This window comes from Artibeus jamaicensis, unplaced genomic scaffold, assembly GCF_021234435.1.
Source record: "Artibeus jamaicensis isolate MK-2021 breed Jamaican fruit bat unplaced genomic scaffold, CSHL_Jam_final contig_3275, whole genome shotgun sequence".
Taxonomy (NCBI): Eukaryota; Metazoa; Chordata; class Mammalia; order Chiroptera; family Phyllostomidae; genus Artibeus; species Artibeus jamaicensis.
The window spans coordinates 380,931-404,700 of NW_026521773.1; the positions used below are offsets into that span (position 1 = coordinate 380,931).

Sequence of the window (23,770 nt, forward strand, 5' to 3'; positions counted from 1 at the left end):
CTGACAGAGTAGTGATTAACGTTTACAAAGGTGACTGCTCCATTAGCTTTGGTCCCTGAGTGTGTAAAATGAGCAACATCCTTATACTTTTTTTATGGTGGACATACAGTGTAAATAAGAAATAGACCTTTGGTTTAAAGTTCCAAAGATTTTTGAGATTGTTTGCTTTCCACAGCATAACCTACCTTATCCTGACTGATACACATTGCTTATTCCAGGGTATAAGGGGCATTTCAGTGAGGATCCTGGCCATGTGGAGAAAGGAGGAATTAAGAGGAAAGAGAAAGGAGTCGAGAACTGAATATTTACATTGTGATAACACTTCAGTGTTGGCAGAGTTTACATGTACCAACTAGAGTTTCTATATTTTGTCTTTCCAGTGTTATTCTTCCTGTACTCTAATTGAACAAACTTCACAGGGCTTTTCACTATTTCTCAAACACAGTTCAGTATTTTTTAAAGAGATATTATTTATTTATTTTTAGAGAGAGGAGGAGGGGGGGAGAAAGAGAGGGAGAGAAACATTGATGTATAAGTAAAACATCAAATGCTTTCCTCTCACACATGCTCCAGCTTCCTGGGACTGGGCTTGCAGCCCAGGCATGTGTTCTGACTGGGAATCAAACCATCAACCTTTCGGTTTGCAGAATGATGCTCCAGCCAACTGAGCCACACCAGTCAGGGCACAATCCAGTATTTACTACCTCTGCCTACTTGGGTGACTTCCACTGTTTGAAATGCTCTTCCCATTTCCTTGTCTAATGAACTTTGTGATCTGCGAAAGCTCAAACCAGCCTTAAGGACAATCTTAGTTTATTCCTCAAAGAGTCTGTTAGTCCCTGACCAAATCCATTCAGTTTCTTATTCTGAAAAGTAATTGAACTTTAGAATTCCTTGAGGACTAGCTGCTGTCAAACTTATGGAAAACCTATTTGGAAATAGCCTTATTCCACTATGCGGGTGGAAGAAATTGTTTTCCTAAAATCTAGATTCCTAGCAGTTTAGTCTAGGATTAAACATATATTTGGCTACATTCACTGATAGACACCAAGTGTTATAGTTTCCTGGTCACTGTTCTTACTGCTATTCAGCATCACCTGTCATGACCTCTGTGGGTGCCATGTGAGAAACAGCAGGAAGGACGATAACCTATCATCAATTAGGTCATCTCCCAATTATGATATTTTATCATCTTGTTCTTTCTATGAGTGAATTCTGTCCCTTAATTTCCTCAAACCCCTCTTCATATCTTTGTTTCTAAGGCTGTAGATAAAAGGGTTCAGCATGGGTGTCACTACTGTGTACATAACTGTGGATACCCGGTCCTTCACCACTGAGTACATGGAGAGAGGCCTGAAATAGACATAGATGGCACTCCCATAGAATAAGATTACCACAGTGAGGTGGGAGCCACAGGTAGAGAAGGCCTTCCATTTCCCGGCTGCTGAGTTGATTCTGAGTACAGTGATGATGATTCGCAGATAGGAGAAGAGAATGCACAGGAATGGAGTCATGATGACTGCGAGGGTCTCAGTCATGATGACAATCTGACTGGAGGAAGTGTCAGAGCAGGATAGCTTTAGCACAGGTTGGGTATCACAAAAAAAGTGCTTAATGACATGGGAGGCACAGAAAGACAGACGGGACATGAGCAGCACACGGAACAGGGAGTGCAGGTGGGAGATTGTACAAGAACCCAGCAGCATGAGGAGGCAGCGTTGTGGGTTCATAACCACATCATAACGGAAGGGGTTGCAGATGGCTACCAGCCGGTCTATGGCCATAGAGGCCAGCAGGTAGCTGTCAGTATTTACAAATGCCATGAAAAAGTACATCTGGACCAGACAGCCCACAAAGGAGATAGACTTTGTCTCTGACAGTAAATTCACCAGCATCTTGGGCACAATGACTGTTGTTAAGGAGATATCCATAAAGGATAGGCTGCTGAGAAAAAAGTACATCGGTGTATGAAGCCGGGAGTCAGAATAGATGACCAAGATGATGAGTACATTTCCTGCTAGAGTGACCAGGTACATGACAAGGAAGATGACAAAGAGGGGTTTCTGCAGTTGAGGGTTGGAAGAGATGCCCAGGAGAATAAATTCTGAAGTGCTGCTGCTGGAGTTCTTCAGCTCCATGTTTCTTGTCTCCTGGACAGGGTTTGAGAAGAAATGGAAGTGATATGAGTGGTAATTTGATCAATACAGCTTCTTTCCTAACCTCCAGCTTATAAAAAGCCCACTGTTATTTGTGAGGATTTTAGAGATGATTTACTTCAAGAAACTACAGAGAAATAGGGAGTAAAATCCCACCAGAGAGGTTTGATATTCCAAGTTGCTTCCTAGGTGAGAAATGAAAGGTTTCTCATGTGTTCTTAGGACCTTCTATGTAGCCTAATTTGTTTGAGTTCTTCTCAATTCTCTTTTTAAAGATGCTTCTGAGGTTGTTTAATGACCAACTCCTTAGCCACTTTTTCTAGTCCCAGGGGAAGAGGCTGCTTGGTCCCACCTTTAATCAGGATGCTTTCAAAGATGGTGTTTGAGTGAATGAGCCCTCTAACTAGGATCCTCTTCTACTGATAGTTCCAGAGGTTGGGGGAGTTGGGACAGGACACAAATGAGAATCAGATTTAATCAACGCTTCTTGATATCCACAGAAGTTAGATGCGAGTTTTTAAATCTTCAGAGAAAAATCTGCTTAATATGTATTTAAATATCTCTGTTTGGCTAATATAATTTGTTCACTTAAGTGATAAATTTTTGGTTCAGGATGTCACTCAAAATAGGAGTGTTACCAGGAATAACCTATATTACTAAGATTAATTATTTAAATACATTAATTTTTATGATTAAAAACTATGAAGTTTTCATCCTAAACATTCAAAATACCAGAACATAAAACTTTGAATATAAAAGTCTGATTCCCACCAATATCATGGGAAAGACAAGTCAGGATGGTCTCTGTTACCATTACTGAACTGCATTGCTCTAATGGTAGTCTGAGCCAATGAAAAGGAAAAATTAAATAAATAGGCATAAACATTAATTTAGAAAATATTGCCATTTTTAAGTGACTTGTATATCTAGAAGTGCTAATACACATCTGAAGGCTTTAAATGTATGAAGATTTCACCAAAATGGCTAGATACAAGGTAAATATACAAATATTAATACTTTTCTTATGTTAGAAAAGGTATGGAGAAAAAATTTCAATTGACAATGACAAGAACTCTAAGAAATAATTAGGAAGGAACCTAAAAGGTAAAGTAAAAGGAAATGTGAAAGATCTATCTGAAGAAACTATAAAGGACTAAAGTTATTATTTGAATAAATGGAGATATTCTTCTTAAAAAGGATTCAATATTAAAGAATGTCAATTTATAGGTTACACACATAAGTAATAGTGTTATTTATATAGTAGTTGTCTTTTTTATTTCTACTTATTTGACTTAGCATAGTGCCTTCAAAATCTATCCATGTGTTACAAATGGCAGGATTTTCTTCTTTCTCATGACTGAATTGAAAAAAGACAAACTCATAGACAGATTATAGAATGGTGATTGCCAGTAATAGGAGATGAGTGAAATGGGGAGATGTTGGACCAAAGGTACAATCTTCTAGTTAGAAGATGATTAAGTTCTGGGGATCTAGTGTGGAGCATGGTGAAGAAAGTTATCAATAGTGCATTATGTGTTTGCAATTTGCCAAGAGAGTAGATATTTATTTATTTATTTTCATTGAGATATAATTGATACATAACACTGTAAGTTTAAAGGTGTACAAAATGTTGATTTGATACATTTATATATTGCTGTATGATTACCAGTGTGGCATTAGCTAACGTATATATCATGTCACATAATTATATATTTTTTGTGGTGGAAACAATTAATATCTAGCCTTTTAGCAACTAGAAGTTCATAGTACAGTATTGTCTACAGTCACTATGCCATGCATTAGATCTCTAGGATTAATATATCTACTGATGAGAAGTTTGTACCTCAAAACAACACTTCTTCACTTCCTCCACTCACACTCCCCAACCCCGGTAACCGCAATTTCTTCTTAAGAGAGTAGATCTTAAACATTCTGATCACATAGAAGAAGTGGTAATTAGGGCCCTGGCTGCTGTAGCTCAGTGGATTGACCGTGGGCCTGCGAACCAAAGGATCACAGTTTGATTCCCAGGCAGGGCACATGCCTGGGTTGCAGGCCAGTTCCCATCAGGGGATTCACAAGAAGCAACCATACATTGATATTTCTCTTCCTCTCTCTTTCCCTTCCCCTCTAAAGATAAATAAATAAAATCTTAAAAAAAAAAGAAGTGGTAATTATGTAAGCTGATGGGGTTATTAACTAACCCTATTGTGTTAATCATTTTGCAATATAGAAATGTATTAAATCATCATATTGTGCCCCTTAACTTACACAATTGTATTTCAGCAAAGCTGGAAAAAAAGTCAATTTAAAAAAATTATACAATTCAATGCACCTGTAATAACACCCCAAGGGGATTTTTTAATGTGTTGATTATTTTAGTAAGTCAGAATATTTTAGATTAATCCTTTGAAACAACTTTCATAACGTGTTGAGTATCTTCACCTTAAATTTTATTTCCTTTCACAAGAATTGAGAATTGATTACAAAATAACCAAGAAACTTGCTACATTCCAGTAATACAAGTTTATACTAATCTATCGAGCTTTGTTAAAATAATACCATACTTTAGAAGTTACTAGCCAATTTGAATTATAGTGTCTTGCATATCATTTCTCCTTCATATATACATCTAAGCAATGTAAAACAATGATACTTCAAGGGAATTTTTAATTCTAAAATTCATCTAGTAGAGTAAATGGCTAAAGAAAGGCAAGATAATTTTGAAAAAAATTAGAATAACACAGAACTTTTCTAATCTAAAAATCAAAGTACATAAATAGGTTTCCAATCAAGATGGAGGTGTAGGTACATGTGCTTTGCTTCCTCACACAACCAAAAGGATAACAAACAATTTAAAAACAAAAATCAACAAAAATGGCCAGAAAATTGAACTGTATGGAAGTGTGACATCCAAGGAGTTAAAGACACAACATTGTCATTCAGACTAGTAGGAGGGGTACAGACAGGCACCTGGGACAGAGGGGACACATAGCAAGGCAGCATCAGGTGGACCGGGGAATATCACATTTGTGTGCTGATAAACTGGAAGGAACAACTGGGGAGTGAGGCAGACCGTGCAACCCAGGGTTTCAGAGCTGGGAAAAGAAAGCCTTACAACTTCTGGCTACAAAAATCTGTAGGGTTTGCAGCAGTAAGAGAAACTGCTGGTCTCACAGGAGAGTCTGTTGGAGGGGCCCATGGGGTCCTAGAATATACACAAGCCCACTCACCCAAGAATCAGCACCAGGGAAGCACTTTGAAGGGTTCAATTCATTTGTGGGTAGTGTGAGAAGGGCCTGAAAGTGGGGCAAGAGCCAAGCAAACAACGTTGTTCTCTCTCTGACCCCTCCCCCACATACAGCACCACAATGCAGCAAAGTGGGTTGTCCCACCCTGACAAATACCTATGGCTTTATCCGTTACAACATAACAGGTGTGCCGAGACAAAGAAATATGGTCCAAATGAAAGAACAGGTCAAACCTCCAGAAAAAAAACTAAGCAACTAAGGAATGAGGCGATAGCCAACTTATCAGATGCAGAATTCAAAACCCTGGTAATCAGGAGGGTTAAGTTTGACTATGCTCACAGAAAATTATCAAGTAAGGCTACAAAATAAAGGAAGAAGTGAAGGCTATACAAAGTGAAATAAAGAAAAATATACAGGGAGCTAACAGTACAGGGAAGGAAACCAGGACTCAAATCAATGATTTGGACCAAAAGGAAGAAATAAACATTTAACCAGAACAGAATGAAGAAACAAGAATTCAAAAAAATGAGGACAGGCTTAAGAACTTCTGGGACACCTTTAAATGTTCCAACATATGAATCATAGGAGTGCCAGAAGGAAAAGAGGAAGAGCAGGAAATTGAAAACTTACTTGAAAAAATAATGGAAGAAAACTTCCCCAATCTGGTGAAGGAAATAGACATACAAGTCCAGGAAGCTCAGCAAGTCCTAAACAAGTTGGACTCAAAGAGGAACACACCAAGACACATAGTAATTAAATGATCTAAGATTAAAGATAAGAAGAGAATCTTAAAAGCAGCAAGAGAAAAGGAGACAGTCACCTACAAAGAAGTTCCCATAAAGCTATATCTGTAGATTTCTCTAATGAAACCTTGCTGGCAAGGACTGGCTGGAGAGAATATTCAAAGTCATGAAAAGTGAGGATCTACATCTACAGTTACTCTATCCAGCAAAGCTATCATTTAAAGTGGAAGGACAAATAGAGTGCTTCTGAGATAAGGTAAAGCTAAAGGAGTTCATCATCACCAAGCCCTTATTATATGATATGTTAAAGGGGCTTACCTAAGAAAAAGATTTAAAAAATCTTCTTCTAAGAAGATAAAAAAATATGAACAATAAAATGACAACAAACTTACAACTATCAACACCTGAACCTAAAAAAAAAAAAACCAAAACCCAAAAATGAACTAAGCAAACAACTAGAACAGGAACAGATTCATAGAAATAGAGATCACATGGAGGGTTATCAGTGGGGAGAAGGAAAGGGGAGAATGGGGGAAGAGGTACAAGTAAGAAGCATAAATGGTAGGTACAAAATAGACAGGGGGAGGTTAAGAATAGTATGGGAAATGGAGAAGCCAAAGGACTTATATGTAAGACCCATGGACATGAACTAAGGTGGGGGAATGCTGGAGGAAGTGGGGGTATGATGTGGAGGAGGATAAAGGGGAGAAAAAAATGGGACAACTGTAATACATAGTCAATAAAATATACTTAAAAATAAAATGAATAAGCAAGTAAGACATATAAATAATGAAAAACAGTAAGAAAAATATACTGAGAAAGATGAATCGGTGGAACAACATAAACTTTGTATATTGGTATTTATACATATACACAGATCTTAAACTGTATAGAATAATATGTAGTACAGATTTATTTCATTGCAATGTAAGGATAATAGATAATAAGTAATATTTATGACAGTTGGCTGAATCTTTGGAAAAAATGATGCTAGATTTTTGTCTAATCCACACATAAAAATAAAACCCATATAAATGAACAATCTAAAACAAAAATTCCAAACTATAAAGTAAGTTTCAAAAAAACCCAAAAGGAGCATATTTTAATGGTCTCAGTATGGGGATGTCATTTCAAGCAAGAAGTAAAATGTTGATGCAATAAAGACAAAATACTAAAAAATGTGAAAATGACCCCCATAGAGACAGTAAGTGAAGTTGAAATGAAAACTATTGATGCAAAGAAAATATTACTTCCCCCCAAAAATGAAATGTCTAACCTCATTGGCAATCAGAAAATATAAATTACACTGAAATATAATTTTCACACATCACATTATCAATATAATTTTTGCACAGTATTTAAAGGGAAAAAGATCCCCATTATATACTGCCAATGAGATGATAATCAGTATAGATCTTTTGGTAGTTTCTATCAGAATTGAAAATCAATATATATCGATCCAATAATTCCTCTTAAAGAAATTTGTCCTTTAAAAATAGTCATATATGTGTGGCACAGAGATGCATGCACATTTTTATTATAACATTGTTTATAACAAACAGTACAAATGAACAAATCAACCCATAGAAGGAACAATCTAAATGTTGACATAGATGAATTATTAAAAATTTTATAGTGCATTCTTGTTATTCAGTATCGTGCAGTCTCTAAAGAAGTAATTGCTGATGTTAGCCAATGTTTATTAGCACTCAGTACATGCCCCACACTAAACTAAACACTTTGCAGGTCTTTAATCACTTTATTTCCTATGAGATAGATACTGTCATTACCGCTGTTTTACAGATATCCTTCCCCCCACCCACCCCCAGTATTTAGCAAAGCTAAGTAACTCACTAGATCCCACAGTGTGGGTGTGGTAGAGCTGAGATTTTAATTCAGTCAGTCTGATGGCAGAGGGGAAGCTACTCATGTGAAGCTGTTACCTCCATTACACAACTATGATACTTTTTAAGTGATAAAAGCAAATTGCAGAACAATGCCTACAGAATAATCCCATTTTGGTAAAAAAATATATTTATGTTTGTTGTGGTCTGTGTGTGGCTTCGTTCTGAAGCAGAATTGTTGGGATGGAGTGAGGAGTTCCTTCCATATTTAACTTTATGTTATATTGTTTGCATTTGGACAGGTATGACTGACCAGCTTAGGAATTGGGGTAAGCCCTTTTAAGGCTGGTCCTTCTCTTTTCAGCTCTCTAAATTCTCCCTTTTCTGTCTAGTTTCACAACTATATCAGATTAGAGGTTTGCCTCTCCCTTCCCAGCTGTTCTAGATTCTAAGGAAGAGGACATTTAAAATACAAGTAAGCCCACTGGAATTCTTTGTGTGAATAACTCTTTTTCCTCAGTCTCAACATACCTTTAGTCTCCATCTGATCAACCAGAGGTTCTTAAATAAAGTGGGACTTATGCTGGAAGGTAATCGCTTGTGTTCCTCTGCTGAGCTGCAGCACCTCACCCAGGAGTCTCTTGTTGGAGATGCTCACTCCATTGCAGCCCCTTCCCTGTGTATTCTCATAGTGTTACACATGCCAGATACTGCTCTTAGAACATTGCATGCATTAGGTCATTGAGTCTTGATAGCTCACTATTTTACACATAGTGAAAGTGAGGTACAGGTAATTGAAATGACTTGCCTGAATCCACAAGCTAGATGAGGTGGAGTCCAGCTTCAGAGCGCACGCCTTGCATTATTCTGACTTCCTTGCTTACTTGTTTCCTGGCTGTTGAAATGGAGGAGAGAAGATAGGATGAGGAAAAGGGAGGAAGATCAGGATGAGGAAAAGGGAGGAAGAAAAGGGAGGTGAATGCGTTGCCCCATAGTCTCCGGTCCCCAATTCCTTAGCCTACCTACCTGAGGGCTGATGGGAGATTCAGAGTTCTGAACATGCTTGGTGCCTGCCAGGGGGTTAAGATCAGGTTCTGAATCTCTGAGGATGGAGACTGCTAGTAGTGCTCATCTAGATTCAGAAATGTGCTGGTTCTTCTATCTACGAGGAAATTGTTGATAGAAAGGGAAAGCCAGGGTACTGTCCTCCCAGCAAGCCAGAGCCCTGGGGGCTTTGGCCCTGCAGTCTTCCCAGAAGAGCTGAGTAATTCTGATGTCCTTGGAAACCCTCCATTCAGGAGCCTGTGGGAAACCTGGGCTCCAGAGGGGTAGGCTCCTACCTGGGAAGGCAATTAGATCCATGCAACAGCAGGGGTGGAGCCATGTTCATGCACATGCATGTGAACTATATATGTTTATTTTAATGTGCATGTGTCCTCTTGGTACATGCATGTTCTCATGCACATGTCTGTGTGTAGGCTTATGTTTACCTACCTAGAAGGAGATGTGATGGCTTCTGACATCTCTGATGTTCTATATCTGCACGTATGACTATCTGGCTGCAGGGGTAGTGTTATGGGGAAGGGATTAAGGTGCTGGCTCTGGGGCCAGATGAAATAGATTCAGACGCTGGCTCTGCCTCTTACAAGCTGTGCAAGCTTTTGCAATACTTAACTTAGTTTTGCTTTTTTTCTTTGGTTTGTCTTTTTTCAGATATTTATTGCTTCAGTTTCTTAAGCCTGACTACTTGTTATTGAATGCCAGTTCCACCAATTACTGGGTGAATTTGAGCAGGATATTTAGCTTCACTAACTAACATTGTCCTCATATATAAATGGCATACCAATCACAACTTGTACATAGATATTTTTTATTTTTCCCTTTAAGTAAGGATATTATTTATTTTTAGAGCTCTTTTTATAGCTTCATAGTAAAATTTATCAGAAAGTACAGAAATTTTCTGCATACCCCCTGCCCCTATGCACATATGACATCCCATATCATCAACATCCCCACCAGAATGATGTGTTGTTAGAACTGATGATTCTTCATTGACATGTCTTCACCCAAAGTCCATAGTACACTTTAGGGTTCACTCTTGGCATTGTGCCTTGTGTGGATTTTGACAAATGTATATTGACACCATTATGGTGTCACAGAGAATAGTTTCACTGCCCTGAAAGTCCTCTGTGCTCCACCTATTCATTCTCATTTTCTTTCTGACTCCTGGCAACCACTGATCTTTTTACCTATAGTTTTGCCTCTCTTAGAATGTCATATAGTTGGAATCACATAGCCTGTGTTCATTTAATATTGGCTTATTTTATTTAATAATATGAATTTAAGTTTCTTCCATGCGTTTTCATGGCTTGATAGCTTACTTCTTTTTGTGCTGTATAATATTCCATTGTCTGGATGTACTACAGTTTACTTATCTTTTTACCTACTAATAGACATCTTGGCTGCTTCCAAATTTTGACCATACTGATAGCTATGTAGTAGTGTACTGTGGTTTTAATTTGCATTTCCTTTATGACTTATGATACTGAGAATTGTTTCCTATGCTTATATTTCATCTGTGTATTTTTTTGGTAGGTGTCTTCAAAGTCTTTGGCCCATTTTATCATCAGTCTGTTTTCTTACTGATTTTTAGAAAGGGAACCTTTGGATACATATCAGCCTTATGAGGCATAGAGCAGGGAGGATAAGGGTGGAGAGGAGGGGATGTGGAAAAATGGAAGCTGTTCTCACAACGCCATTCAGCTTCCACCTGGTGACCAGCATGGTCTTTATAAATCAGAAATAATTTTGTAATTATTTGGTCACTCTCTGCTCTACATTCTTCAAAGTCTCCCCATTGTCCTCTTTGCTGACAACCTGCTTTTAAAGTGTTTTGTCATAGAATGTAATTTAATGGAATTAATGTGAAAGGAAGAATGTCCATTTTACTCGTTTTTTTCCCAGAGGGAAGAAGGAAGCATTTAAAAAAATTTACGGCATGGAATGAGAGTTTTGTTGAATTTTAGTGGTAGATCATATAGAACCTTTCTGAAAGCTTACAAATTCCTTATCCTTCAGAAGAGTTGCTTCTTTCCTGAATAGTTGGTTATCTTTGGACAGGATCCCATGGTCTGAGACTGAGGTCTTTGTTGGCCTTCCCATGAGCTTGTGTCTCTGCTGTTGCTGTAGTTCTCTTTGGCTCATTTCATTGTGAAATATCAAGGTCTCTTCCCTTTATTTCTCAAACACACGTTGCCTAAGGATGTGTATTATAAAACTCCATCAAGACAATAAAGCCCTATAAGTAGTGGGTTTTAGAAGGTGATCAGTTGATCACATAATTCATATTCCTGGATAGGAATATAATACAATAAAAATGTCCATTCTCCCAAATTAATACACATATTTAGTAGACTTGAAAATTCCAGTAGGATTTTTCTCTTTAAATAATTATTATTTTCAACTACAGTTGACATATAATATTAGTTTCTGCTGTGCCAACCCAGTGATTAGACATATAATTTACTAATGATCATGTTGATAAATCTCACACCCATCTGACATCATACATAGTTATTACAATATTATTCACTGCATTCCCTATGCTGTATTTTACATCTCCAGGACTATTCTGCAATGACCAATTTGTACTTCTTAATTTCTCAACTTTTTCACCCATTGCCCTGACCACTTCCTATCTGGCAACCATCAAAATGTGTCTCCGTATCTATGAGTCTGCTTTTGTTTCACTTGTTCATTTACTTATTTACTTATTTATTTATTTATTTATTAGATTCAGTTCTTGGTAGATGTGTATTTATTGCCATTTTATTGTTGATATTTTTAAAAATCTTTTTTTCTTTTTCTTTTTCTTAAAGAATACCCTTTACCATTTCATGTAATACTGGTTTGGTGGTAATGAAATTCTTTACCTTTTTCTTGTCTGGGAAGCTCTTTATATGCGTTTTGATTCTAAATGGTAGTAGCTTTGCTTGGTAGAAATGAATATTGTTAGTCCCTTCTGGCTTGCATAATTTCTGTTGAGATCTTGGCTGACAGTCTTATGGGAGTGGCCTTGTAGGTGACAACTACTTTTCTCTTGATGCTTTTATGATTCTCTTTGTCTTTAACCCTTGGCATTTTAATCATGATGTGCCTTGGCATGGGCCTTTTTGGGTTCATCTTGTTTGGAATCTCTGCACTACCTGGACTTGTATGTTTGTTTGCTTCGCTAGGTTAAGGAAATTTGCCATCATTATTTTTTTACATAGGTTTTCACTTCCTTGCTGTATCTCCTCTCCTTCTGGCACACCCATGATGTGAATGTTGGTACACTTGAAGTTGTCCCAGAGGTTTCTTATACTATGCTCATTTTTTTTGTATTCCTTTTTAAAAATGTTTTGATTGGGTGTTTTGTACTTTCTTGTCTTCCAAATCTCTGATTTGATCCTGTGCTTCATCTACTGCATTGTTGATTCCCTGTAATGTATATTTCATTTCTGACTTGTTCTTTTTTATGTTTTCTAGTTCTGTTTTTATGTTTCCTATCTCTTTGTTGAAATTCTCACTAAGTTCATCTACCCTTCCCCTGAGTTCATTGAGCATTCTTATAACCAGTGTTTTGAACTCTGCATCTAGCAGGTTGTCTCCATTTTGTTTAGTTCTTTTTCTGGAGTTTTGTTTTCTTTTTTCATTTGGGCCATGTTTCTTTGTCTCCTCATTTTGGCAGCCTCTCTATGTTTGTTTCTATGTATTATTATTTTTTAAAAAATATTTTATTTATTTATCTTTAGAGGGCAAGGGAAGGAGAGAGGGAAATACCAATGTATGGTTGCCTCTCATGCATCCCCTGCTGGGAACTGGCCTGTAACCCAGGCATGTGCCCTGACTGGGAATTGAACCATGATTGTCTGGTTCCCAGGCCTGAGCTCAATCCACTGAGCCACACCAACCAGGGCTCTATGTATTATTAGATAGTGTTTGCTGTTACTTCTCCCAGACCTTGTAGAGTGGCCTCATACAGTAGGTGCCCTGGAGGATCCAGTGGCACAGCCTTCTCTGTTTACCTGAGCTGGCACTCCAGTGCGCCCTTCCCAGCCCCATGTGGGCTGTGTGTACCCTTCTGCTGTAGTTGAGCCTTGACTCCTGTTGGCATGTCAGTGGGAGAAATTTACCCACAGGCCAGTCAGCTGTAAAAACTGGCTGAGACCACTGTGGAGGACCAGCTTCAGGGGCCCACCCCATGGAGCAGGACTTTAGCAAGCCTTTCATGCCCACTGAGTCTGTCACTTTGGGGGGAGGCTCGGTGTATGTCATTTGGGGAGGTAGTTGTGTGGTGCTTTGGCCTGGTCTGAAGCTATTCACTGGGTGCACTGGCTCTGGGGCCTCCAGAAGGTGCTGATCATTCTGCCCAGGGCCACCTGGAAAGAGTTACAAAGTGATCTGCAGATGGTTGCTACTTGTTCTGAGCTTGAAGGTGCCCAGGGAAGGTCAACCTGCAAACTAAGGCCAGCTGCTGCTAGTTTCAGACCTGGGGCTTCTTAGTGAGAGGTATGGGGGCATGCCAAGGCCAGGCATTGCTTGTTTGAGGAGTTTTAGGAAAGTCTAAAGCATGAGTCAAGACAAGCCATTTATTGTATAAACCCACTGGAAATGGCTTGGGTGGGCCTGCAAGTTAGGTGGGGTGGAGTCTCAGGGAATCAGCAGAGTGGACAAACAGTGTGAGCAAAGTTGATAGAGACTCATATATGGAGTTTGACTGCTGGTTCTGTTGTGGGGAGGGCTCAGAAAAGTAGCAATGGGCTCTGCCAGCACTTCTGTCTGGGAGAAAGCTGCCAGTCCTGCTCTCATCCTGATGCCAGACAATTCAGTTCCTCCCCATATGTCCTTTGGATCTGCTGCCCCAGTGCTGGAGCTCAAAGGAAGTGAGTCCAAGTAAGTCCATGTGGGGGCCTTGTAAGAGGCCCTCATTGGGATTCTAGAAACACTTGATCTCACTCAGCCATACCTCCTCTGGTTTTCACAGCCAAAAGTTATGGGACTTCTCTTCCTGACAGTGGATCCCTGGGCTGGGGGGCCTGGTGTGGTGCTGGAACCTTTTACTCCTTAGGGGGGACCTCTGCAGCCAAGATATCCCTCCCAATTTTTGTCTCCTTCGTGTTGGTGTGGAACCAGCCCATTCCTACCAGTCTCAATGTGGCTTCTTCTTTATATCCTTAGTTGTAGGACTGCTGTTCACTTAGATTTCAGGAGGTTCTGAATAATGGTTGTTCTGTCGCTTAGTTGTAATTCTGATGTGGCTTTGGAAGGATGTGAGTATGGTATGTACCTGTGTTGCCATCTTGACTGGAAGCCCCCAGTAGGATTCTTTATAGAATATGTCAAGTCAACTCTAAAGCTTGTCAAAGAGAGAAAATGTACAAAAGTTACAAATAATTGTGAAAAACAAAGCAAAATAATGAAGATGGGTTTCTCTTCCAAGTGAATAAAACATGCAACAAAGCTTTGTTACTTGAAATGGCATAGTATTGATATGGGAATAGATAATTGAACTCATATTGCAGAGTAGAGTCCAGAAACAGATCTCTCTAAAAAGACATTTAGCCTTTTGCATATGGTCGGGAGATAAACTGTGGGACCATTGTATATTCAATTGGAAGAATATAAATGTAGATCTCTACCTTATAGCACATATAAAATAAATTCCATATAGATTTGAAGATAAAAAAGGCAAAAATCTATAAATTGAAACAGGCAAATATAGGAGAATATTTTTTATAATCTTGTGGGTGGATTAACCCTTTCTCAGCAAACTATAAACCCTAAAGCTCTAAAGAAAAAGATTGACAATTGATCACATAAAAGTGAAAATATGTGTGACAAATGATGCTATGAACAAAGTTAAAAAGAAGCAAAGGGTTTGTAAAAAAGTAATGAATATATATGTGTGAGTATATATGTATATCAAGATTAGTATCCATATAAAACAAAGAATTCCAATAAATCAGTAAGAAAATGACTACTATTCCAATTGTAGCAAGGACAGTGATGTTTATCAAATATTCCATATGAAAACTTACATTTCCCACCCCCTTCAGTTTTGTGTGAACACATGATTTGTTCTGTCCAAAGAAAGATGAAGTTAAGTGATGTGTGTTATTGCCGGGTTAAGGCAGTGGAAAACCAGATGACATTCTCCAGTGTTGTCTTTCTCTGCTGGAAGTCTGTGTATTTTGGATATGCTAAGTGGACCTCTGTTAGTGTGCTTTTCTCTGAGTCATTATCTGTGGAGCAATTTTGGTGATCCACAATGGACATATTATGTGAGCAAGAAGGAAATTTTTGTTATGTTAAATCATTGATAATTAGGAATTAATTTACGATTGCTACTAATTAACCAATTTTAAAGAGAGGTGATTTTTATTGAATTTATTGGGATTACTTAATAGCTCCTAAAATGCTATCCTTGGAGGATTGGCCTCAAATGAGACAGAAGTAGAGCCTCTGAATTACAGCATCCACTTTTCCCTTCCTATTATTAGAGACAATGTAGCCCCTTGGGACTACTCTAGGAAGGGAACGAGGAGACCTCACTCATGACATTCTGTTGGAAAAGTTTTTGAGCCACTATCACTGCAGAAACTCCCTAGATGAGGTCTAATCTCAGCTTTCTTAACGAGGCTCTGGGGAGCTCTTGCTGGTGAACTTCCATGCTCCTACACGTTGATGATAATTAACCGCTCAGGGCAGCTCTTACAAACTAATTTAGTAGAAACCAGGGGCAAAAGTTTGGCTTCTTTTGTGAATAGTTGATTGGGAATTAAGCCTGTAATCTCTTAGCATATCAAGTCAGTCTCAGTGTAATCATGGCCACCACTGACCTCAACGCAGCCCCTAGCCTGAGAAACAGACTGCCAACTCACACCTATCCCACTATCTAGTCAGAGAAATATGCTTTACCTTGAGAGCAAAAGTGTCAATCTCCTGGTTCAGAATTCTGAAATAGGAGCCAAGAAGGGAATCTGGGGAAGGTCATGGTTGTCCTTGGTGATATCCTCACAGTGGTTAGGCACTCCTGAATTAGACTTAGTCAATTCTGAGTTTGAATTCTGTTTACCACTTAACTACTGGTGATTTCGGTTAGTCACTTCCCCTCTTTGAACTTCAGTTTCTTCATCGTTAAAATGAGGTCACTAATTTCATCAGTCAGAAGTGTCAGTGATTGATTTGTGCTAGTTGCCTTTTCATTACTATGATAATGTCATGTACATGTGTTGGTATCTTTAAATTTATTTAAAATATAGGGAATTTCAGGGGGAAAAGGGAAGGATTTACAGGAACTAGTTTAAAGGACACATGGACAATAACTTAAGAGGGGTGGAAATAGGAGGGAAGGGGGGAGCATGGAGGAGGGGTGAGCTGGGATGGGAGTAAAAGACAGAATACTGTACTTGAAAAATAATTAAATTAAAAAAGAAAATAATAAAAAATATGGTAAAAACTACAGTCCTCTATATGCACAGGTTCTGTATTTGTAGATTCAGCCAACTGTAGATTGAAAATATAAAAACTGCATTACCTTGTTAATGATCTGTACTATGTAGGCCTACAATAGTTGTGTCTGTACTGAACCTTACAGACTTTTTTCTTATCATTCTCTAAGTAATACTAGTATAACAGTATAACTCATCCAACAATATTTGCATAGCATTTATTTACATTGCATTAGGTTTTATGAATAATCTACAGATAATGTAAAGTATATGGGAGGATGTGCATATGTTATATGCAAATACTACACCATTTTATATAAGGGACTTGAGCATCCATGGATGTTGGCATTCTTGAGGGGTCCCAGAATCAATCTCATACTGATAGACACCAGGGCATTGTGATATATGCTGGCTCACCACGTGATGGAAATCATGAGAGGGCATTATGGCCAGAGAACTCAAGAAAATTTGGATTACACTCCAAGATTCAGTTGCTTTGGGAAATTTGGCAGAGCGGAAGCAAAGCACACTCTTCTGTTATCTGACTTTGGGCATAGAATCTGAATGCAGAGAACTCTGGAGAGCTAACAGAAGATTCTTTGTTTCTAAACTTGTTGTATTAAATACTTTAAACAAAGCAAGCTCTGGATGAGGCAACTCTGTTTATCTTCTTATCATGAAATCCAGTTCTATGTTATCACATTATGCATATGGAAGGAACAGATAAGTAACAGTAATGACAAAAACAACAACCATATTTACTGAATGCTTATTATAAGCCAGGTACTTGTCTAAGCACTTTATACACAGTCCATTTAATCCTGTAATTCCTGTGTGGTACACACATAAGAGTAATTGATTAAAAGGAGAAGGGTCATCAAGGAACTTGTATGAGGACACATGGACAAGGACAAAGGGAATAGAATGGACAGTGAGGTGGGGATGGCTGGGGCAAGGGGGAATGGTGGTGGGGAAAATGGAGACAACTATACTTCAACAACAATAAAAATGTCAAAAAAGAAGAAAAAATAAAGAGTTTATCACTTTTTAAAAATTCACATAAATAAAAGTGTGAGAATTATCAATAATAGTTTTGAAAAGCAGGATTCAAAGAAAAAGAATTACTTTATTATTTTATTTTTATTTATTTATTTTTAAAGATTTTATTTATTTATCTTTAGAGGGGAAGGGCAGGAGAGAGGGAGAGAAACATGAATGTATGGTTGCCTTTCGTGCATCCCCTGCTGGGAACTGGCCTGCAGGGAAGTGGCATGCAACCCAGGCATGTGCCCTGACTGGGAATCGAACCGTGATCCTTTGATTCGCAGGCCTGTGCTCAATCCACTGAGCTACACCAGCCAGGGCTACTTTATTATTTTAGAATATATTCTTAAAAAGCTATGGCTGTCCAGCATTGTGGTTTGACATACACAGATGGTTAAGTTCACAGGATGGAATAAGGAGTCTGGAAATAGATATTTAGGTATATGTTGGAATGTATATAATCCTGTTTTTTTTTTAATTCAGTGGGAAAGGTGTGGTTTTTCAATAAATAATCTTGACATCTGGAAGATGGATATATAAATATTATATATAAATAAATATATTCCAGATTGATTTAAATATAAATCTAAAATTAAAATAATGAACTTCTAGAATAGAATTTTAATATTTTTCACATAGCAGATACCTTTTTACTTAGAATATGAAAAAAGATAAACAAATTAGACTGTATAAAGTAAAAAAATTCTGATTTTATAATTGAAGGTAAAGGCAAATAATTTATTTGGAGAAAATACTTGCAAATACATATAGCAAATGAATGGCTAATATTCTCAATTTACAGAGATCATACAATTTGATAAGAAAATGACAACAGTCCCCCTGAAGGGACAAATACTTGATTGAGCAATTTAAGGAAGAGGAGATGCACATGCCCAACACAGACAGTTAAAAGATACTTTCCTGCATCCATCGGGAGAAATACACCAGAACACCCCTGTCTAACATCAGATTGGTGGAGATTATCAAGTGTTGGTGGGAATATAACCCAGAGAAGAATTAAAAGAGAAATCAAAGCAAAAGAACCAGTTTAGATAATGCTAGAGAGGTTCTTGGAAGGGCTTTTTATTTTTCAGTTGAATTTATTGGGGTGACATTGATTTGCAGAGCCATATAGGTTTCAAGTGCACAGCTCAATAAAACATCATCTGCAGACTATCATGCACCCATCATCCCAAACAAAGTCTTTTTCCACCCCCAATTTTCCCCCTTTGCCTATCTTCACCTAGCCCTCACCCCTCTTTCCCTCTGGCTATCACCACACTGTTGTCTGTGTCTATGTGTTATGTATGTATGATTTTTGGCTAATCCCTTGGAAGGGCTTATAATCTGTGAATCTGAGAGTAGATTGTATAAGTGCCCTGTGCCCAATATGAGGGCTGCACTGGTGCCCCTTATGCTATTAGAATTAGAAAGAGCAACAGAAAATAGTTACATTGGATTTATAGGTACCAAGAGGACTGGATACTGTCCTCAGGGTTTTCCTGGAGGTAATCCAACGGTTTTTCCATGGCCTAGAGTGGCTCATTCAAACTGGATGAATGAGACAGACAAAACCCAGGTTGGTGGAGAGAAGCAAGGAGACTAATATGAAAGAGAGATGGCAAAAACCGCCTCATGACAGCTAAGGATGATAGCTTCTTTGGAATGTCATTGCAGAATAGAAGGAATAGTGAAAGCCATCTCGACTCAAAAGCATGCCCTAGCTGTCATCCATGGTGACAAATAAATGGAACAAGGTCAAATGTCAGAAATAGGTTTCAGTATAGGACCAAAATATAGACTAGTCTAAAAACAGAACTGCACTGTCTTTGGAGACATCAGGGTGAAGTTGCAGTAACTCTTGAGTTAATACACAGAACTTAGAAGAAGCACTGATAACTATGAGAGGTGGGAAATGAATAAATGGGGCTAAATTATAAATCAAAAACCAATGAGAAATTATTGGATTGGGTTGAGAAAAGTCAGAATTGAGTTACAATTAGGTAGACTGAGGGCTCAAAACAAAACAAAACAAAACAAAAAACTAAGTCTCAACTCTAGAAATGAAGTTACAGAAATAAAGTTGCATTTCTGCATGCCCATTTCAGTTTTTTTTTCCTCTTAACAAATTTTGATTGAGTAGCTACTGAATTCTTGAAGCTCATGGTGACTGTGGAAATTCACTTGTTATGTGCATACGCATTAGTACTTTTTGCTTCCATGCCCATAGCAGACATGTAGTCAATCTTTATTCATCCTTCTTTATTTATCACAGAGCTTGGGAAAAGATTTTTCATGAAAGTATTTTAGGAAGTCCTTATTAAATGGTCAGAATAGACATGGAAGTGAAAACTAATTTGCCATAAATGTAATAAAGGAATAAAATTTATATGTATCTATATAAACATAAATATATTTCTATATATTTGTCTATCTATCTATCTATCTATCTATCTATCTATCTATATCTCCAGACTTTTCCTTGTCCCAGTTTAGGAATGGCTGAGGCAAAATCAGAAGGAGTTTAAAGACACCTTATCCTATCATTTAAAAACTTGAAACTGGACAATAATATGCTAAGTGAAATAAGCCAGTCAGTAAAAGACAAATACCATATGATCTCACCTACAAGAGGAATCTAATGAACAAAATAGAACCACAGGCATGGAAACATGGAACAGACTAACAGTGACCAGAGGAGAGAAGGGAGGGGGATAATGGTAGAAAGAAGGGGAAGGGACTAGTCAAAGAATGTGTATGAATGACCCATGGGCATGGACAGCAGTGTGAGGATTGACTATGGGAGCACACAGTGCGATGGGCAGACTTGGGCAAAGGAGGAAAAATTGGCACAAGTAAAATAGAATAACAATAAAAAGAAGAGTTTGTCTCAATTGTTTTAACAATAAAGTAGTTAAATGTTGAAAAAAACTTAAAGATCATTCATTTATTCCTTGTCTACAATACCATGAAAGATTAGTTCGTTTGACTTACACATTTCCATTTATTAGAGGGAAAGAGAACCACACTAAAATGCTGTTTTTCTTCACAACACAAGGTAAAGTAATTCATCTGACCATGTTACTATATAATTCATTCTCCAACTAAATTGAAGCCTCTTTTATATCAGACATTCTAAACAAAGCTTTTTATTAGTAGTTTACATCCATTTTTTACCCTACTCCTTCTTATCCTCCATAAGAAGCATTTCTGACTACATTGAAAAATCTTCCATTATTTAAAAAAATGACAGAGAGAAGAGACATGAAAATAGAGGCTTCTTTAGAGAGAAGAAGCACTGGGGCAAGTAGCCCAAGTCAAATGAAAGGGAGGAATAGTAGAGACCAAGACATGTGTGGAGGCATAGAGCTGGCTCACAAATAATTACTTAGGTGATGGATCAGTTGTTGGGAATCTAATGACTCCAGGGCCCAGGATATCCAGCTGTTTGGAGAGTTTTTAAAAAGGTTCTGTGGTCCTATTGTGGCTTGAATGGGGAACAAACTGATAGGAAGGTCACATACACACACACATTTCTAACAATTTCAAATAGAATTGTGTAGTTAGGTGTGCAGAAACATTGCTGCACATATATAAATATTTATAAATAGATAGAAATATGGGAGGTTTCAGATAAATATGGAAGGAGTAAAAATTTGATTTTTCTGGATGGAGAGATATTATGGGGTGAGTCTACAGTCAGAACACAAGTACCAAGAAGTGAGTGGAACTTCCCTGCCATGGCATGGCAGAAACTGCAGGATGGAAAACCTCCGGGTTCAGATATGATGATGACAGAATATTTCTCCACCAAAGACCTGCCTTAGGTGCTGGTGTGTGTGTTTGTGTGTGTGCAAACACACAGCCATACCTTGCAGTTAGGGTCCCTGAATTTTGTTTTTTGGAGTAGAAAGCCTATCCATTTTAGACTTAACCCTGCTTCTCAGTTTCTCTAAGCCCCGTTTCATGTCTTTGTTTCTTAAACTATAGATAAATGGGTTCAACATGGGTGTCAGTACAGTGTAGATGATTGTTGCTATTCGGTCCTTGACAGTGTAGCTTGACAATGGCTGGAAATAGACATAGCTAATGCTCCCATAAAACAGAGTCACCACAGTGAGATGGGAGCTGCAGGTGGAGAAGGCTTTGCATTTTCCAGCAGCTGAGGGAATATTGAGGACAGCAATGAGGATCCTTAGGTAAGAAATGATGATGCACGCAAATGGGGCCATCACAGAGACCATTCCCTCTGTCATGACCACAACTTCATTGACAGAGGTAGAAGAGCAGGCCAGCTTCAAAACAGGGGTGACATCACAAAAAAAGTGGTGGATAACATTTGATGTACAAAAGGTGAGCTGATTCACCAGGAGAACATGTAGGAGGGAATGGAGGCAGGAGAAAGCTATGGAGAAGACCAGTAGTGACATACAGCACCTGTGATTCATAACAGTGACATAGTGGAAAGGGTTACAAATGGCTACATAGCGGTCAATGGCCATAGCTGCCAGGAGATAACTGTCCATGTTTCCAAAGAGCAGGAAGAAATACATCTGTGCCAGACATTCAGCATAGGAAATGGTCTTTGCATCTGATAAGAAGTTCACTAACATCTTGGGGACTATGACTGTTGTGTAGCAAATGTCTGCAAAGGACAAGATGCTCAGGAAGAAGTACATGGGGTTTTGGAGTTGAGGATCAGAGCGGATAGCCAAAATGATGAGCAGATTTCCCATCAGGGTGACCAGGTACAAGATAAGGAAGAGGACAAAGAGTGGCTTCTGGTCCTCGGGGCGAGAGGAGAGTCCCAAGAGGATGAATTTAGGGAGTCTTGTCAGGTTGCACACTTCCATGGACTCACATGCACCTACCGATAAACAGTACTGTCAGCAAATGATTCTTGTCATTCAGGATGTGCATCTTTCTTGTTCTTATGCTGAAAAGTTATCAATAAAGCTTCTACTCCAATGTTTTTCTTCCTGAATATGGAAAAATTAGAGCTGAAAATGTGTTATAACTTGTTCTTTTAAAATCTTTGAGGTAGAGAGAGCTAAAGAAATAGACAGGTGGGGAGGGAGGGAGATAGGGACAGACACACCTTAGGATGGAGAGTTTGGTTTTCTTCTTTCTTCCTTCTTACTCAGGCCTATAATTAGCACAGGTTCAGGCTGTGAATCAGGTTCAGGTCAGCTTCAAATTAAGGATTATCAATGGCTAATTTACATCTAGATAATCATGAGATAGCTGTCTAACCTAGCTTGTGGTTGATGAATAACAATCCTTTTAAGTCAGGATGCTTCTTTCCCCATCATCTACAATGAAAGTAAGAAAGTCATTTAAAGGACATTGAATTGAATGTAAACAGTTATAGGGAAAAGCAAGATGGAGGAAGGAAAAGGGAGAGAGGAAGTGAACTTGTGTAAGAAAATTCTCTCCCAAACTTGCCTGCTTTTTGGCTGGTAATTTATATCCTAAGGTCAGGGGACTGTGCCTCCTAAGTAAACTAGAGTAAAGGAAGTTTCAACTTTTAGAGTATAGATGCAAAAAAGATTTAACATTTATCATGAACATCAGTTAGCCTTCTTATTTCATGTCTGCTGAGGACTCAGACATTCTCAAAGTTGATTTCTTACCTGGAAAGGACACTGAGTTCTTGCCTCATGTAGCACCATATTTTTCATACCATGAGATGCACCTAGATTTTAGAGGAGGAAAATAGGAAAAAAAATTGAAGCAAAAGATGTGGTAAAATATTTAATAATATAAATAACATAATATTTCACCAATGCAAATGTAAACAGAACTCAACAGCAGCATTAACAACCATTATTCCTCCCAAATTTGGCAGGGGAAGTACATCTTATAGTCTGAAAAATACAGGTATATTCATTCCCACTCCTATTCTTTATGCTTCATGGAGTAATTAATCAAAAAGAAGACAAAACTGTGGAGAGACAACATACAGACATACCTGATGAAAATCTAATACTTCTTGAATCCAAATCCTCCCTTCCTTGGATTCTTACCATTGTTCACAGATATAGATGCTCATATCCCCTGTTTACCTCATGAGACTGTCCTCTGAGACTGTGTCATTAAGTCTCTGGTGTTTGATGAGGAAGAGAGAAAGAAAACAGACATCTATAAACAGCGCAAGATTATTTCCAAGGATCCAGAGGAACTGCAAGTGTTCTCTCTTTCCAGGTGGCCTGCATCTGTCTTCTTAACCCTCTGGGTACA

General features: G+C 38.2%; 2 protein-coding genes across 2 annotated transcripts; both read right to left on the bottom strand.

The window, feature by feature from the left end:
- Positions 1-1,202: 1,202 nt before the first annotated feature.
- LOC119047989 (olfactory receptor 1L4) lies at positions 1,203-2,229 on the bottom strand. The gene has a single exon (XM_037143519.2). It carries the CDS (start codon positions 2,136-2,138, stop codon positions 1,203-1,205), a length of 936 nt encoding a protein of 311 aa, XP_036999414.2. The 5' UTR covers positions 2,139-2,229.
- A 19,179-nt stretch (positions 2,230-21,408) lies between these two features.
- LOC119048050 (olfactory receptor 1L3-like) lies at positions 21,409-22,383 on the bottom strand. Its single transcript, XM_037143631.2, has one exon. It carries the CDS (start codon positions 22,381-22,383, stop codon positions 21,409-21,411), a length of 975 nt encoding a protein of 324 aa, XP_036999526.2.
- Positions 22,384-23,770: the final 1,387 nt, after the last annotated feature.